This window comes from Juglans regia, chromosome 14, assembly GCF_001411555.2.
Source record: "Juglans regia cultivar Chandler chromosome 14, Walnut 2.0, whole genome shotgun sequence".
NCBI lineage: Eukaryota > Viridiplantae > Streptophyta > Magnoliopsida > Fagales > Juglandaceae > Juglans > Juglans regia.
In genome coordinates, this window is record NC_049914.1 from 5,792,645 (window position 1) to 5,810,133 (window position 17,489).

A 17,489-nucleotide genomic window follows, 5' to 3' on the forward strand; every position below is an offset into this window, starting at 1 on the left:
GGAATAAATTAATGAGTATAGTGGCATTAATTTAAATATAATAAATTAAAAACAAAAATGACTGTTTTTCAAAGTAAAACTTAGAATTTTTAATTAATTTTTTCACGCATTTACAAAATTGAAGGAGCATACTTTATTTTAAGTAAAATGCAAGAATGTGATGAAAAGGAAATTAAAAATACAGAGAAAAAAGAAAAGAATGGCTAACATAACTGATAACAACAGTCAGATGAGGTCCCTCCGTTTTCTTATATTATTCTCTTTCTTGCGAAGAGGAGAAGAGAACGAAAGGTGTTGTCTTTGACACGCACATTGTATATGGCTATGGCTATAGAGAAATTCTCAATGTCAATGTCCACACAAATGCAAGATCAACCCTCAAACCCTACCACGAATCCCATTTCCAATTCCACTTTCATTCCCAATCCCATGACTCCCCACAACAATGCCGCTCCTCCTCATCCGCAGACGACGTCTTCCATGTTTGAGAACATGAGGAGCGGGACCCACCACAGGAGAGCCCATTCGGATGTTAGCTTCCGGCTGCCTGAAGACATGGCGGATCTCTCGCCGTCCGATCCGTTCAACGGAGTCGGAGTCGGAGTCGGAGGCGGAGGAGGTGGGTCTTCCGCGGCTAGCCTGGAGGAGATGGGATCGGAGGATGACCTGTTCTCGACCTACATTGACGTCGAAAAACTCGGTACGGATCAGAGTGGCGGAGAAGGAAATGCGGGAGGAGGAGGAGGAGGAGAGAGGGGTGTCAATCGGGCTAGGCATAGGCATAGCAGCTCCGTCGATGGGTCCTCCACTACGACGTCGTCCACCAGCGTTTTTGGGGAGATTATGGATGCCAAAAAGGCCATGCCTCCGGATAAGCTCGCTGAGCTATGGACCCTCGATCCCAAGCGTGCCAAAAGGTTTCACTTTCTCTCTAATTATTATCTTAAAGTCCTCAATTTTCCTAGAAAGTGAAAACTGAAATGTGGGAGTTGAGAGTGATTTCTCGTGTCTAATCAAAGTGAAATCATTGTTTCGATCTAATAGCTGAGAATTCTAGAAAATCTGAACCCTTTTACTGGATTAGCCAATCGGTTTGGTGCAACTGCTCGGTTTCGTGTCCATTGAGCTTAGATCCCACTTCTGTTCTGAATTATGTATTTTGTGTGTGATTGTGGCTCAATATGGTCATATTTATGAACTTATAAAAAAAACGATGATCATATTTATGTATATTTTATTTGGAATTTAGTTAGTCGCATGTTTCATAGAGTAAAAGACAAACCAAATAGGGTTTTGGTTAGATCTCTATGTTCCTACGGAATGCCTTTGTTAAGTCAAATTTCTCTTTCTAAGCTACAGTAGATGCTCTTTTTTTCTTTTTGATCGGTGAACAAAGGACGGTAGATGTCTTTGATTGGGCTACAGTGGGCATTAATTTGCTGCTTTTTCTACTTATAAAAAAAAATTTGCTGCTTTTTCTTTAACCTTGCATAGTGTGGAATTTATCGTTTGGGATATATGCATAAATGTGTGCATTTAGCTATATGTATATTCGTCCAACTTTTCAAAACTTGACACTGACTTTTGTCACTTTAACTTCACTTCATGAGAGATCGCATTGATGACCATTTCTTCCTGTACCGATAAGGCTGAGAAGGGAGTCTCATTACTTGTAACTCACTACTTTGAAGGAACTCGTATATAATTTGTATACAATAATTGCGCTGATAGTTTTAAAATATACTCCATTGGCTCTTTTTTTTATAGGTAAAATTTGCTTCATTGATTCTCCTACTGCTTTTTTAAAGTATTCAAGTGTATATAACTTTGATTTCTTTTACAAAATCTCCCTGCTGTTTGATATGCCAATTAGTCATTTAGATTGCCAGCAATAGCATGTATGCATTGAGTCAAGAATACGAAAGGATTCTAGACGGCTAGAAGCTGCAACACTCCCTCAGAGTCGCATTTAAACTATAACTCATGACCGCAATCCCACCACGAAATTTAGGGCATGTTTAGTTACACAAAATCAAACTATCTCATTTCATCTCATCTCATATAATCATTATAACTTTCTTAAATTCTCACACAATATATAATAAGCAATTTAGCTTTTTCAAATCTTAAAATAAAAATAATATTAAAAAATAATATTATAACAATATTTTATTCAATTTTTAACAAAACATCTCATCTCATCTCATCTAAACTGCGTAACCAAACTAGGCTTTAGTTACCCAAAAACACACCTTCTTTCCAATGATATGGCCAATTTCTTTAAATCCCCCTCAACTGTTACATCACTGTATATGGGGTATGGTGATTGACAGAATAGAACTCTTACGGGTTATAAGAAGGGAGTTGACAAATAGTTTCTGAAGAGTAGGATTTTTCCGTGAAACTCCTCTTTGTATAAAACGTGGAGATTCTGGTTTGTTGGCCGAGGTTCTGGGGTTGGCTTCTTTTCAATATTGAAAAACATTTACCCAAACTTACTATCAAATCCTATGAGGAAATGCAACATTTTGGAATAAAAATTTCCATGCTCAAATGGACTTGTATAGTCTGAATTCTTGCAGTATTGTGAGTTATGCATGCAAAAAAGCTCAGAAACACTCGCTTTAAAGACACACACACACACCCCCAAAATATTAGGATACATATGTCTCTGTACATTTCTGCTCATTTTCAGTTATTTCTATTGTTGGTGTTTTGGGAGCTTTAGCTGACTTTGTAGTTGATATATGTAGGATATTGGCGAATCGCCAGTCTGCTGCCCGCTCAAAAGAGAGGAAAGCCCGCTATATACAAGAACTTGAGCGCAAGGTTCAGACCCTACAGACAGAAGCCACCACTCTTTCTGCCCAACTAACCCTATTTCAGGTTAGTCTTGTCAATTATTAACATGCCTAAGAGCTATTTTGACTGTGCGTTGTACAGTGGAACCTGATTAGTCTAATTATGATTTCATTAACTGGCATGCATATTTTTGCATGTTAGAAGAAAGCAAAACCGCACACCACACACACGCAAACAGACATACATACCGTTGCTTGGGCAAGGATTATGACTCTTGACATCTTTTCTTCTTACATAGAGGGACACAACTGGTTTGAGTTCCGAAAACACGGAGCTTAAGCTTCGGTTACAAGCTATGGAGCAACAGGCTCAGTTGCGTGACAGTAAGTGTGATATTTGAAAAAAAGTTTTAGTACTTTTCCTTAGTGATCTCTCTTCATCAAAATGCATTTACTTGAATGCTGTTTTTCTTTCTGGGCCAAAAGTTTGTATTAATTTTTCCCTTGATATTGTACAGCTCTGAATGATGCACTGAAGAAGGAAGTTGACAGGCTCAGAATTGCCACCGGCGAAATAATGAGCCCTTCTGAATCATTTAACTTGGGAATGCACCAGATGGCATACACCTTATCACAATTTTTTCCTCTTCCACAACACCCAGGACCTGCTGGCCACCAGAACATGCAGTTGCCATTCAATCATTCCCAATCTAGCATGTCAGCTCAACAACTGCACCAATCAAATTCTCATCCGCTCTCAGAAATGAGGCAGAATGACCCTCTTGGCCGAATGCAGGGGCTTGACATTAGTGGCAAAGGATCATCTCTTGTGAAGTCTGAAGGCCCCTCGCTTTCTGCCAGTGAAAGTAGCTCCACATTTTGACACAAGCTGGCTGCTAAGCTGCTGACCTGCTGACTTGTTTATGGCACGCCTTTCTAGTAGATTGTTTATAGACTTGACATCTAGTCATCTAGTCATCTAGAGAAGGTACTCTGTTATTCTATTATTTATTCCATTTGTGCGATGGATTGATTCTTAATTGTTTATTCTTAGGGTTATTCCCCAAAAAGGGGTAAGCTCCCTTAGGTTAGTTGCTATGTTCATGTAAAAAAAAAAGTTGCTATGTTCATGTCATTTATTCAGTATGGGATTGAAGGGTCAATCCCATTGGGGTTGGGATGCTAGCATCATGTCGTCCTATCCTTTGTATTTGGTTTGAATTTGATACCATGTGAACTTTGTCGCTAATTCTTCTTTCTCATTCACATGCATCGACTGAAACAAGATGGACTTTTTCCCCTTCAATTGATACCTATTGTTTCCCTTTTCGTGCTCCTTTTACCACTGTGCAGTGTGCGCGGTACTCTTTTCAGTATACGTTTCAAAATTTAGCATACAGGCCCATGGTTGATTGACTCTGGGTTGCCAAGTTTTTCATGTACGGGGCACTCCCTTCGCGCAGTTCGTCTGAAGCTGTCCGCTTATTCTCATTCATTTTAGGTGCGGGATGAAATGAGATGGTTTTAAATTAATTGAATAAAATATTATTTTTTTAATATTATTATTATTTTAAAATTTGAAAAAGTTAGATTGTTTATTATATTTTGTGTAAGAATTTTAAAAAAATTATAATGATAAGATGAAATGATTTAATTTTTGTATCCAAAAGAGCCCTTTTATATATTCTCAAGTGAAAACATCGTGTCCTGCAACTATCAGTCTAAAAGTGTTGCTTGTTGATCATCCATTGAACGGTTTGGCATAGATATGTTTAATAAAATATTGTTTTTGAAAGTAGTACTCATCGTTCTTTTAAAAATATCATTTATTATTGTGGTATTAAATAATTGACAATTTTTAGTTATCCGCTAATCTATTAATTGAGGCCATGTCAAGAAATAATGGTTAAAAGGCTGATGAATAATCTGTGATCATATGCTTTACGCCATTTGGTTTAATGCTCACAAACTAACAATCACAAAATATATTGATAAAAAAAAAAAAAAAACAATCACAAAATATAGCTGCTGAACCTATATGACCACCTCCTTTGTCCATGACCACTTAGAAAAGACCAATGGTTTTTCTCTTTCTTTCTCTCCTGTCTTTGCTCTGTCTTGATGTTTTATGGAACTTCATTTTCTAAGATTTTGAGAAATTTCTATCAACTAAACAAACAGAAATTAGGGATTTTTGTTTTTTGTTTTTTGGAATTGATTTTCTTTTCTAAACAAACGGAGTCTGCAGAAGCTCCCATGATAAGATGTTTGAAGTGTTAGTATGTACATGTTCATGTTAGTATGCACACTTATTAATTGAAAACTTGGTGAGACAGTGAATCGATCTTTCTGAGATGCGCATGTTTATAACTGCAAAAACTATCTTATCAAGGAGCAGTACAAGATCAGGTTAGTGCTTGCATATAAAAAGTTCAATAGATTGAACCGTACTCTGCAATCCTTATACAATATGACATTATATTTCTTTTATATAGTGTATACAACACATGATCAATGTGCTCAAAACACATGGACGCTCACACTAGCTTCCTTGGTCTTTATTTCCATCCTTATTTTATTAGAAAATGCACTAATATATAATTCAATAGGCAGCTTAGTCCACCCTGCAAGAAAACAAAATAAAATCCATAAAATTAGTACGTTCAATCATGTGATAATACAATATTAAGAAGAAGGGAAACAAATATAGATGATAGAATTACTTGGAACAGTCAGTAGTGGGTGTAATTTTGTAGGGACAAGTAGTGCCACAGGTCTCAGGAAGTGTCCCGACCAAGTCGTAGTTGATTCCTGGGATACCCGAAAGACCTTTCATGATGCAACTGCATGCGGCTCTGTCATCTGCTGTGCCGTTGGAAGCGGCATTGAGTGCTTTGATGCCATCACAACAAATTGTTGGCACTGTGCCTCCGAAAATGGCATACCCGATGCATGGACTCAGCAAGTTTGTTATCTCACCGCATGTTAACGTTGCGTCGACATGAGCAGCAACCACCAGCATCACGCACACCAGCATTGCTGTGCATGCCGCCATCTTCAAAGCTGCCATCTTAAGCGCCTACTTTTTCTATCTGAGTTCTCTCTCTCTTTGGGTCTGGGGATACACACATGAAACATGGGCTATGGCTATTGGGTATATATAGAGCAGCTTTCGGCCAACTTCCAGGAATGCCGTAAACACTAAAAACAGTACAAGTAACTTTGTCATGTATAGAAGATAGAGATCGAATAAGGCATACTTTTCTTCATGGGCATATTTCTCAGGAATCCCCCATCCCCAAACCAGGGCTGCTTAATGATAAGAATGCTGTCACCTTCTAGCATGCATACTTTTCAACATTGATCATAACCCTTTCTTCTAGCATGCATTCTACTCACGTAAGATCTTTTTTGTTTTTTTTTTCCAATGATAAGTGTGGCAATTTGGATTTTATTGCCAATAAATATTAAGGATCACATCAAACTCCTTTTTTTCCACATGAAAATCCAATATCAGGGATTAGTAAAGACTTTTTTTCTCTCCCACATTTCCACAAACAACTTATCCTCAATTTGATTTGGAGGATAGCCCGCCCGCCAATCATGTCCTGTCAAAATTTGTACTCCATTGCAAATGTACTCCATCAGCTCCATAAAAAATATGTGAAATAAAGGTACAAAAGAATAATTAATGGAGTTGAAGAATAATTATGATCAAATTCAAAACATAATGAACAAAAAAATTACATATCTAGCTGTGTATTACATATTAAAATCAATGAAAATTAAAAATATGGAGCCGTTGGTAAGAAGTTAAGAATCAAAATAAAGGATTGAAATTCATCTTTTTCATACAAAAAAATAATAATGATGGAAGTACTCCATTTGAGTACATAAATTACATCAAACTAAATACATTTTTCATTCATATGAACAAGACATACATATTATTTAACAAATCTTAGCACTGCATACTTCAAAGTTTCAACTACATCCCTAGTGTTGTATAAGCTAGCTAAATAAGGAGAATTAAGGAGAGGTAATGGATGAAGAGACGACAGAGTTATTATACTTCTGCTAACCAAAAAGGCAACCAATAACATGGTGAATGGGGCTTAAACCTGATGTTTTACAACCCATGATGAAGTACAAGACACAGGATTATGGGATGAATCCAAAGACCACTGACTGCTAGATTATATACCAACTTTAGACAAAATGTAAAAAGTTGCAAACTGTATTGATGTGTCAGGATCGTGTCATGTTTCTCCACTTGTCCTTTAGATCGACCTGAAAAAATCAACCTCCTACTTAATATACTTCATATACAAATATCCCAAAAATATCCCAAAAATAATTAAGACATTGCAAATGAGTACAACAGAAATTTTTTACCTCAGTCCTCTCTTCAAAGGTATCTCGGTAGCAATTCAGAATGAGCTTCCAGTTTCCTTTACCATACCTTCATTAGGAAGCAAGACAATGAGTACTTGAAAATCTAAATAATTCTTTAAACTTCAATCCATTAGAAGTTCTACGAGATTTAAAAAGAAATTCTAGTGATGTCTTCTCTGGATCAGAACAAGCACATACTTCTGCACACCAGTCCTTAAAGTTTCTTCCTCCAACAAAGTCCATCTCTTTACTTTTCTCCTTCTAGCAAAATTTGCAGTCTCATACTTCTTCAAAGGTGAAATGCTCTTTCTCTTAGGGCTAGGTAATCGAAGTCTGATTGCATGATTGGTCATTCCTTCAGGTGAGTCATCTATTGAATCATCCCACTGCAAAGACATAGTAATGATCCCAATATGCAGTAATAGCATATGTCAACTCATCAACAAAATTAAGACTGAATTCAGATTAAAAGAAAAAGTATTCAAATGAAAAGGCAATTAAGCACTATCACACATGAATATCAATCCATGCTCTTGGCATGATGTTCAAGAGGGACCTGACCACTACTCAACTTAGATTAAAAGAATTAAACTATAATGATCAAAATAAATAGAATAATCGTGACTAAAATAATTATAAAAATAAGAATGAAGATATGATATAACAAAATAATTACAACCTTTGATTTCTAATGAATTTTGATTAAAAAAAATGATATAATAACCCCATTTACCTAGCTATCCACACAACTTGAAACAAACAGTAGATTGGAGCAACAAAACATGAACACAAGTATGATATAATAACTCCATTTACCACATGAATACATGATATATACACACAGATGAACAGTGCAGGGACAGTGCAAAAAAAAAGAAGAAGAAGCACCGTTCCCGTGCATTCCCCGAGCACAAAACATTTCCTTTACCACACCGAAAACAAACTGGTAGATTAGTGCAGCAAAATATGATCAGAGGTACCTCAAAAGTATGAGCAGTGCTATTCCGCTCCATTAAGCTTGGTCGAGGAGCATTGTTCTGATCACTACAGGACTGATGTTCATGAGTACGGTCATCAATTTCTGTGGGTTCAATGCTCTTGTTAACAGATGGATTGGGTGCATCTCTGCCTCTCACACTCTGGTTTTCTACAGAAGTTTCATGCTTTTTATCTCTTGTCACCCTGTCATTCATTACATTTTCAGCCAACCGTAATGCATCAGGAAGAGGGTCCTTCACCACTGCTTGTAACTCCAAAGAACTGGATTTAAGTGCTGCTCGTACTTTATTTACTTCAGGGGTAGGCAGAGAATTGTATTTGTTACACGTTACGTCTGTGTCCAGTTCCTCGGCATCGGCAATCTTAACTCCTGCTTTAGAGCGTTTATGCCACACAACATGCTTGCGTCTGTGTGGCACATTCCCTTGCTGTGTCTCTAAGCAAAATAATTGGGGAAAAGGCAAAGTATCAAAAGGAGAAAAGAAACCTTTTTTTTACAAGTAAAAAGGGGAGAAAAGAAACCTTATATATTATAAGTGTAAAGCTCAGAAAATATTATATTCAGGCCCAAGCAATAAATATGGTGATCACGGGGCAGGCACATAGAAGGATGACCATAATTATCAATACATTTACATTATCCTAAATTACAAAACTTTGACAAATTTGAAAGCAAATGAATGAATTTACACATATAATCACGAGAATAGGTATGTAAGTCCGGACATGCACACATACATTATATAAATTTATAGATATAATATATAGAGTGGCCATCATATAAAAATGAGAACAAAAACTTTCATTTACCTAAGCTAACTACCGAAGATCTAAATGAAAAGGTGAGATGAAAAATAAATTAATAGTCCTTGGGGGAATTGTACTTTTCACCTAGAAACTAGCACGCATTTTTCTCTTTGCACCTCAAAGTATCTAAAGATCCAATTTTCCCCTACACACTATGTATTTTTAAATTTTCATATTGGTTAACATCTTTAGAGCATCCTCAACAGAATAGGCATATTTAAAAAAAATGCCTATTCACTCCTATATACTCAAAATGCACCCCACAACGGAATAGGCAAAGGACTTGAATAACTAATTTTTGCTACGGTGAATGTAAAAAATATCTATCTTTGATCTACACTATTCATCAACCAAATCTTATTTTAATCATATTCTTCTACACTCTCTTCTCTCGACATTTCCGTTTGTTCCCTCTCAAATTAAAAGCTCAGTCCTATCTCTGCAGTCATCTTCCACCGTGAAGCCTCGAGGGAGAAGAAGGCACAAACAGACACTCACACCCCACCACCGCACCACCAACCCAAGTCTCATCTCTTTGGCCTGCGTGAAAATTTGTTTTGGCTGGGAAATGATATTTTCCAATCTTCTGAACTACTTCTTCGCTCAAATTGAGTGTGGTTGGGGATGGCGCTTGAGCTTGGGGGGTGCCATGGTCCCTGCTTTAATTATCATTATAGGTTCATTTTGTCTTCCCGACACTCCAAACTCTCTGATAGAGCAAACGAATTACGAAAGTTAGACAACTTTGACAAATTTGAGAGCGAACGAATGAATTTACACATAATCACAAGCATAGGTATGTAAGTACTTACATACACACATACATAGTATATATTTATAGATATAATATATAGAGTGACCATCATATAAAAATGAGAACAAAACTTTCATTTACCTAAGCTAACTGCTGAAGATCTAAATGAAAAAGAGAGATGAAAATTAAATTAATTTAGTCCTAGGGGGAATTGTACTTTTCACCTAGAAACTAGCACGCATTTTTCTCTTTGCACCTCAAAGTATCTAAAGATCCAATTTTCCCCTACACACTATATATTTTTAAATTTGCACACTAGGTTAACATCTAAGCGTTATCATGCCCAGTGGTCAATTTTCTGTTCAAGGTCAAATCTTATCTAACGGTGCATAAATTGAAAATATAGGTCTTTTACAGGTAAAATGAATTGAATTAATATTAATAAAAAGAAATAAGCGTAGCCCAGGTAAATATATGGGTAATTTAGAGTATAAATTCAAAATTTTAGTAGATTGAGGTGACAAAGTATAAAATGGAGGGTAATTCATGGGTGAAAAATGTCATTTCCTATCCTCGCCCATCAACCAAACGGACAGTAGTGTGGTTTTCCAAGTGTAATTATGTGCGATGACTCGTATGGACACAAGAGAGCACCATCTCAAGAAGTATCAAGTATATCGATTCTCGTGTTTAACGAACATCCATTCACGCATTAAACCCCCAAAAAAAAAGTATAGCAATGAGAAATTTACCGTTCACTCTCCCAGCAGCGGCTCTATCCCTGACAATCGTATCCCAACTTCCACTGGGCAAAGCTACCGATCTTCTTGCCTCTCTATCGCACAACTCAGGCCTATCATTGTCGCGAAAATCCTGATCGGCGCCCTGCAAATTTGCTGCCAGCTCTTCAAACTGATCCACCCTGTTCGCAGCCAATTGAGCAACGTTTAGTGTGTTCGTCATCACTTGATTTGTTGTCTTTGCAGCCGATTCACCCACACCCTGGTCCGCGTTAAGTGTATTCACCACCAGCTCTTTCTCCGCCTGGTTTGCCGTATTCACCGCCAAATCACTGACATTAGGCATATTCGCCGCCACTTCTTCAAACTGGTTCAACGTCTTCGCAGCCAATTCACCCACGTCCTGCCTAGCATTAGGCACATTCCCTGCCGCCATCTCTCCTTCAACACGGTTCACCAGCTTCGCGGTAAAATCACCCTCATTAGGCGTAACCGTAGCCACCTCTTCAACTTGGTTCACCGTCTTTGCAGCCAACTCACCCACATTAGGCAAAATCAGCGCCTCTTCTTGCTTCCCAGCCGATTCGCCCGCATACTGAACAGCATTAGGCTTATTCTTCGCCGCCAGTTTTCCATTAATTTGGTTCAAACTCTTCACACCCACCCCACCCGCATTACCACTAGGCCTCTGGATGCCCGAGGGCTCGGTCGCAGTCGCAGCGGACTCAAGAAACGGAGGACCCAGGAGCGCCCATGCCTCCTTCAAGTAAACTTTAACCGCTTCCAAAGCTTCATTCCTCGTATTCATCTTCATCAGCTTCTTCGCTCCCTTATCGTCCCAAATGGCCGCCTCCAACTCGTCCCCCATGCACCTCAACTCACCCGTAACCAACTCGCTCTTCCCGAACCTCTCCAAATCACGGATTCTGTCCCTGAAAATCCTCTTCACCGCCTCGAAGTACTTACTGTGGCCGTCGCGGCTCCCCGCCAGGTACTTCACCGCGCACTCTACCGCCACTGTGCAATAGGCCACCTTCAACGAGTCCGAAATCTCGACCCCGTCACCCCGGTCCAACTGCTCGATCATTTCTAGCTTATCGAGGGTAGTTTCGGTCAGCGAAGCGTCCGCAATATCGGCCTGGATTGTACGTAGGAGCACAGTCTTCTTGAAGCGCGAGTCGGCCGAGACCGGAAGGACTTGGAGAAGCTTCTTGATTACATGGTCTTGCACAGGGTTTCGCAGCAAGAATTCAGATATCCATCGGCATATGTCCGCGTCCATTAACGCAAAGACGAATGAATCAAAACCATATAGATTTTGATTTGGGGGAATTTCAGGTCTTTTGAGTGATTTTGGAGGGAAACGAAAAGTTAGGGTTTGCCACGGAACGTGTAATTTGAAAAAGTGTGGGTCGTCGATTTTGGGGATAACCGGTGACGTTGGACAAGGACAGTTATTACCCTCGTTAGCCGCTTTTGGTTTATAAAATGCCCGAAGTTATTTGCCACGTTTCATGAAAGTCGCGTGGTTGTCACCTGACTCATCTAGTGATATTTATAATTTTAAAATCAATAAATATCATGTATTTTTTTAAAAAAATAAGTAAATTTATGATTTATATAAAAAAATTATTTTTAATAATTGATCTTATTTAAAAAAAAAATGAATACAAAACTTACACATATTTAAATTGTATCTAGCATCATTTTGAGTTATTTGGTTATTTCTTTTTTTTTTTGTCAATATAATTTTATTATTAAATAAAATTTATATATAAGAATGGGGTGAAAACCAATAAATGCCCTTATATAATATATACAACAGAAAAGATAAATCTTATAACCTTTGGATATTAAGAATATCTCACTATATCTATTAATAGTAATGAAGTTATTTGAATTAATATATTTTATTGAATTCTGGAAAATGAGAGACTAAATTGAATAAAAATATTATAAAGTTAAAAAATTATTTAAAAATTATTTTTATTTTGTAATTTGAAAAAATAATATTATTTTTTATATTTTATTTGAGAGTTTTGAAAGTTTTAATGATTAGATTAAAAAATTAAAAATTAAAAATTAAAAATTAAAAAATATTTTATATTTAAGTGATATTTATAAATGAAATATCTTAAAATATTTAAAAATACTTGATAACAATTGTATTACCTAACGAATCCTTAATCAATAAGTGAGATTAAATAATTAGTACGATCTTGTAGCTAACCAGGGGTGTAACCGGTCCGGTCCGGTCCGGTTTTAGATAAAATCTAGGACCGAACCGGTATGTACCGGTTTTATATTTTTCAAAATCGATTACGCACCGATTACCCTCCTAAACCGGTACTTCCGGTTTTACCGGTTACCGGTCCGGTCCGGTCCGGTCCGGTTTTTCGGTTTTTTAAAAATATAAATTTCACAATTTGTCATTAAAAATTTGTTTATAAAAAAAAAAAAAATTTGATTTAAAAAAAACTGTTTTATACTTTTATTAATATATTAGAATATATAATAGTATTAATATTAGACTATTGGTATAGTTATAAGTTATATATTAGTATTAGTTATAAACTTTTAGTGATTTAGTATTAACATTTTATGTAATAATTTATAAATTATAATAAGAAATTATTTCATATATGAATATATATGTTATATATAAAATTTCACATAAAAATTTATAATTATACATTATATATAAAACTTATATATATTAATATTTAATATATATAAAATATTTTGTATAAAACTTATATATAAAAATATTATTTTTTATTTTTTTTAATCAACCGGTCCGGTCCGGTTCGGTCCGGTCCAAAAAATTCCGGAACCGGCCGGTTTTTACGTTTTAAAAACCGGTTCCGGACCGGACCGGTTCAAAACCGGTAAAACCGGTCCGGTTCGGTCCGGTCCGGTCCGGTTTTCCGGTTTTCCGGTTTAAGTTTACACCCCTATTGCTAACCATGGTGAAGATAATTGTATAAATAATCCATTTTGCAGATTGCTTCAACAATTTATTACTAGAATATCTTACAGTAAAAAGGTGTAAGATATATTGAGGGCCCGTTTGGCGTTTGGATACTAAAAGTATTGACATTGGCTTAATCAAAAGTCCAGCCAAATACAAATTTTGCATATATATCCTTGAAAGCATCTGCATTGGAGTGGTAATAACTCTTCAACTCAATATTTGAGCTACATTAAATCTAATTCATTCTTTAAATTTGAAGTGATACTGTTCACAGGCCAAATGAATTTTTTATTCCAAAATGAGGAATAATAACTCTCGGGCCACGGACTTTTTTGTCTGGTCATTGAAATCTTGATGCGCTACTTTCAAGAAGAGAAAGCTGCAATTCGTAGCTTGTAGACATTGTTTGGCAGCATAATTGTTAACTACATGATTGTAATATTCACTAGGGGATGAGCTTGAAGGTAATTAAAAAGTATTAATTGATATATTATTAGTGTAATTGTAAAATATCAAATTATATTATTAATTAGTATAAGATTAGTGTAATTATAAAATATAAAAATAATAAATTAAAAATATTATTATGAAAAAAATAATATTATATTATTATTTTGATGAATCCAATGTGGTGTTATGGCTCAAGAGATTTTAAACTTATGAAAAATATATATTTTTTATCAAATTTTGAAAATGACTTTGATAAAGTCAATGTTAATGCTCTTAAAGGATTAATATTGGTTTCTCTATATGCATATGCAAAATCATATCTTTTGAAGATTAATTTTGCATGTAAAAAAAAAAAAAAAAAAACTCAGACATTGGATTATGCATATTTAAGCCAAATAATAATTTTTTTTTGTTCCTAAAATTATTATTTTTATATATTTTGCAATTAGCACCCATTACAAATTCTATCATTTAACCTGTGCTCAAACAAATCAATTATACGTATCTAAATATTACCAATTTCATATATCAAAATAACCAATTTTATCAACAAATATTAAAATGTGCACAATAATACTTTGTATCGTCAACTTAATACAAATTTGATGTATCAAAATAATACAAATTTCACAAAGTTAATTTTAATACAAATTCATACACTAAGTTGATTTTAATACAAATTTCAAAAGTGATATAAATCAGAAAGTAACAAACTATCTACAAAACCAGCAACGATGCCGTTCCAAGATACAACTAATTCAAATCTATATTCTTCAACCTTAATTTCCACACATGGCTATCAGATTGTTGGCAAGGAACACATTATTCAAAACCTTGTTTTTTCTATTGAATCATAATGAAATCTTCTTCCATTATTGAGAGTTTGAACTTTCCTACATTGGTGCAAAGCTATTACAATGTGGTTCGAATCCATGGTTCCCTAGTGGCACAAAGCTATTGAAATAGACTTTTTGTATCCATTTATAAGCACTTAAAAAATTTATGTGTTTAAGATCAACCACCACAAAATAACAATAATAATACTCCATACAAGGAAATAAACAGTTATCCTCATTCAGAATAACAATCAAAACACGACGTAAATGCTTCAACACTGCATATAAATAAAATATTGGATTAACATTATTGCATAATTTAATTTGCCAACCAAAATCAATAGACCATCAAATTGCATACAACCACACAACTTTACATATTTCCTAACACTAAAAATTCTCAGAAGTGCAAGTTATAGGTGTAGAGAGTAAGCCATACCAACCAATTACATTCACTATTTTGAGACTCGAGATAAAACTTTAATAGCTGACTAAAGGGTGAAATCGATAAGCCAAATCTCTGAACCCAAATATTACCAATTTTATATGTCAAAATGACTAATTTCATCAACAAATATTAACATGTGCTAAAAAATAATTTGTATAATAAATTTAATACAAATTTCATGTTTCATAATCAACTTAATACAAATTCCACAAAATTTATTATAATACAAATTTATATACAGAGTTTATTTTAATACAAATTTCAAAAGTGATACAAATCAGTAAATAGCAAATTATCTTCCTAGCAAGTAGCAAATCAGCAAAAATGATGTACCTCCCACCACCAGTAGCTCCCGACAGTTTTCATGTCGTTGATAGTAATCAGCAATATAAAAAAATGATGAAATTGGAGTGCAACCAATAGTACAACAAAACCCAAAATATGTTACCACACAGTAAAAACAATTACAAAATACCCAAAACCAAGCATACGACTATGTACAATATATGGTCTTATTCCTTTGTTTCTCAAGTATTTCCATTTGAAAATTATGGAAATACTTTTTCTGCACAAAATTCATAGAATCAATATCCAATTTTATAATTTTCTTATATTTTTTTCTCTTATTGAGAGCTATTAATTCAAATCTATATTTTTTAGCCTTAATTTTCATATCAAATTTTTTCTTCTTAAGAAGTAGTAACTTAGATATTTCATTACCATACTTCATCAATGATTCTCTTATCTCCATCATACAAGTCCTCATATCATTTGTCATTTGGCTTAATGTCTCATTAAATTCATTATTTTGTCTTTCCTTACATTTTCTTTATTGATCTCTTTAATTTTCAGTCTTATTGCTTAGAGATTTCTCACAATCCACGAGCACATTTTTCATGTCTTCCCTTAAAGATATTGAGTTTTGAGTAATATCTAAACACGGCACATTGTCTTTTTTTTCTTATAAGTTTCATGTGTGCTTGCAATTTCGGTTGGTGGCTCAAAAGATTCAAATAATGATCCATGTTAAAATTGGTTTTTTGGGTCTCTCAGTATACAATTTTTGCCTTGTCAATCTATAAAATAGTGAAATAATTAGTACTAATGTCATTGCAAATACTTAATAATTAGAACAACAATACATTGAAAAAATCATTATACCTTGTCTAGCTCGAATGCACCGCTTGAATGCATTTCTTTAACTTGGACTATGTAATCGCAAAATTTATTGAAATATTTTTTAATGGTTGACCACCGATTGGTGAAAGAAGGTACAAACGATATTGACTATTAAGTTTTTTTATAAGTGAAGTAGTAATCATAAATTTTACTCTACAATTGTGTGAATGATTGGTCAGTTCCCTGTATGAAGCTTATACTAATGTTAAGTCAAGCTGAAATGAGGAGAGTATCTTCCTCTGCAGTAAATGACACACTCCACTGGAAATTTTGTTTATGTGCCTTTATTTTCTGTTGGGGTTGTGTCGCTTGGGCATCAACATTTGCACTATTTATAGGGATTGTTAATACCATCCTCACCACTTTCCAACATTGCGGTGAAGAAGGGATGCTCATCAATTAAACAATTCATCATTCAACAAAATATTAAAGGATAAAAAGTTACTAAAACAACACATTAAAACAGGCCAAACAATTTCCATACAGAAAATAATCAAACAAACAGAACATGCAATTAGCTCCATCACACAAAACAATTCCCATTAGGATGGCAAATAGTTTCCATTAGCATCACAAGAGGCATTACATAGGATATATACTCATATAGACCAACTTAACACATAGGAGCTAATGTTGTGGCTTATCTTTGTGGGGTATATCATATAGTAAATGGTACAATTTTTTTCTGTTATTAAAAATAGTCATCCAATCAAGTGTTGCACCCAATCAAACAACGACAACAACACAAACAATGTTGGTCACAATAAACAAGGTCCAAAAACAGAATTTCCACCCAACGGAGACCATGAAAATCAAGAGCACTGCTTTTGCAGATGACTTCACCTTCATGCTGATACAGTCAATGTGGTTTGGTATAAGATTAGCTTCACCAATATTTGGTAAGCTTGTTATATTTCTTTAATTTCAAATGGACTAAAAAAAAGAGGTCTTAAGACAATTGAATGAGGCAATTACTTTATGTTCACCATCAATATTTTGCTTGAACTGGTTTTATGGAACAAAACAAAATTGGATTAATTTGTGTGTAATCTAATTTGCTTTGTATACATCTGCATACCTCGCCTCCACTTTTCTATGAAGAAATG

General features: G+C 35.0%; 3 protein-coding genes across 3 annotated transcripts; 1 reads left to right on the forward strand and 2 right to left on the reverse strand.

Annotated features, from left to right (window-relative positions):
- The first annotated feature begins 239 nt into the window (after positions 1-239).
- Positions 240-4,050, forward strand: LOC108996864 (transcription factor RF2b-like). The gene is made up of 4 exons (XM_018972902.2): positions 240-917; positions 2,754-2,886; positions 3,101-3,185; positions 3,320-4,050. The coding sequence occupies exons 1-4, from the start codon at positions 319-321 to the stop codon at positions 3,682-3,684; spliced, it is 1,182 nt and encodes a 393-aa protein (XP_018828447.1). The 5' UTR covers positions 240-318; the 3' UTR covers positions 3,685-4,050.
- A 1,121-nt stretch (positions 4,051-5,171) lies between these two features.
- On the reverse strand, positions 5,172-5,956 carry LOC108996957 (non-specific lipid-transfer protein 1-like). Its single transcript, XM_018973020.2, has 2 exons — positions 5,525-5,956; positions 5,172-5,425 (listed from the first exon to the last, which is right to left on the reverse strand). The coding sequence occupies exons 1-2, from the start codon at positions 5,869-5,871 to the stop codon at positions 5,416-5,418; spliced, it is 357 nt and encodes a 118-aa protein (XP_018828565.1). The 5' UTR covers positions 5,872-5,956; the 3' UTR covers positions 5,172-5,415.
- Positions 5,957-6,699: 743 nt separating this feature from the next.
- LOC108996956 lies at positions 6,700-11,933 on the reverse strand. Its single transcript, XM_018973018.2, has 5 exons — positions 10,509-11,933; positions 8,177-8,631; positions 7,395-7,582; positions 7,197-7,263; positions 6,700-7,091 (listed from the first exon to the last, which is right to left on the reverse strand). The coding sequence occupies exons 1-5, from the start codon at positions 11,776-11,778 to the stop codon at positions 7,050-7,052; spliced, it is 2,022 nt and encodes a 673-aa protein (XP_018828563.1). The 5' UTR covers positions 11,779-11,933; the 3' UTR covers positions 6,700-7,049.
- Positions 11,934-17,489: the final 5,556 nt, after the last annotated feature.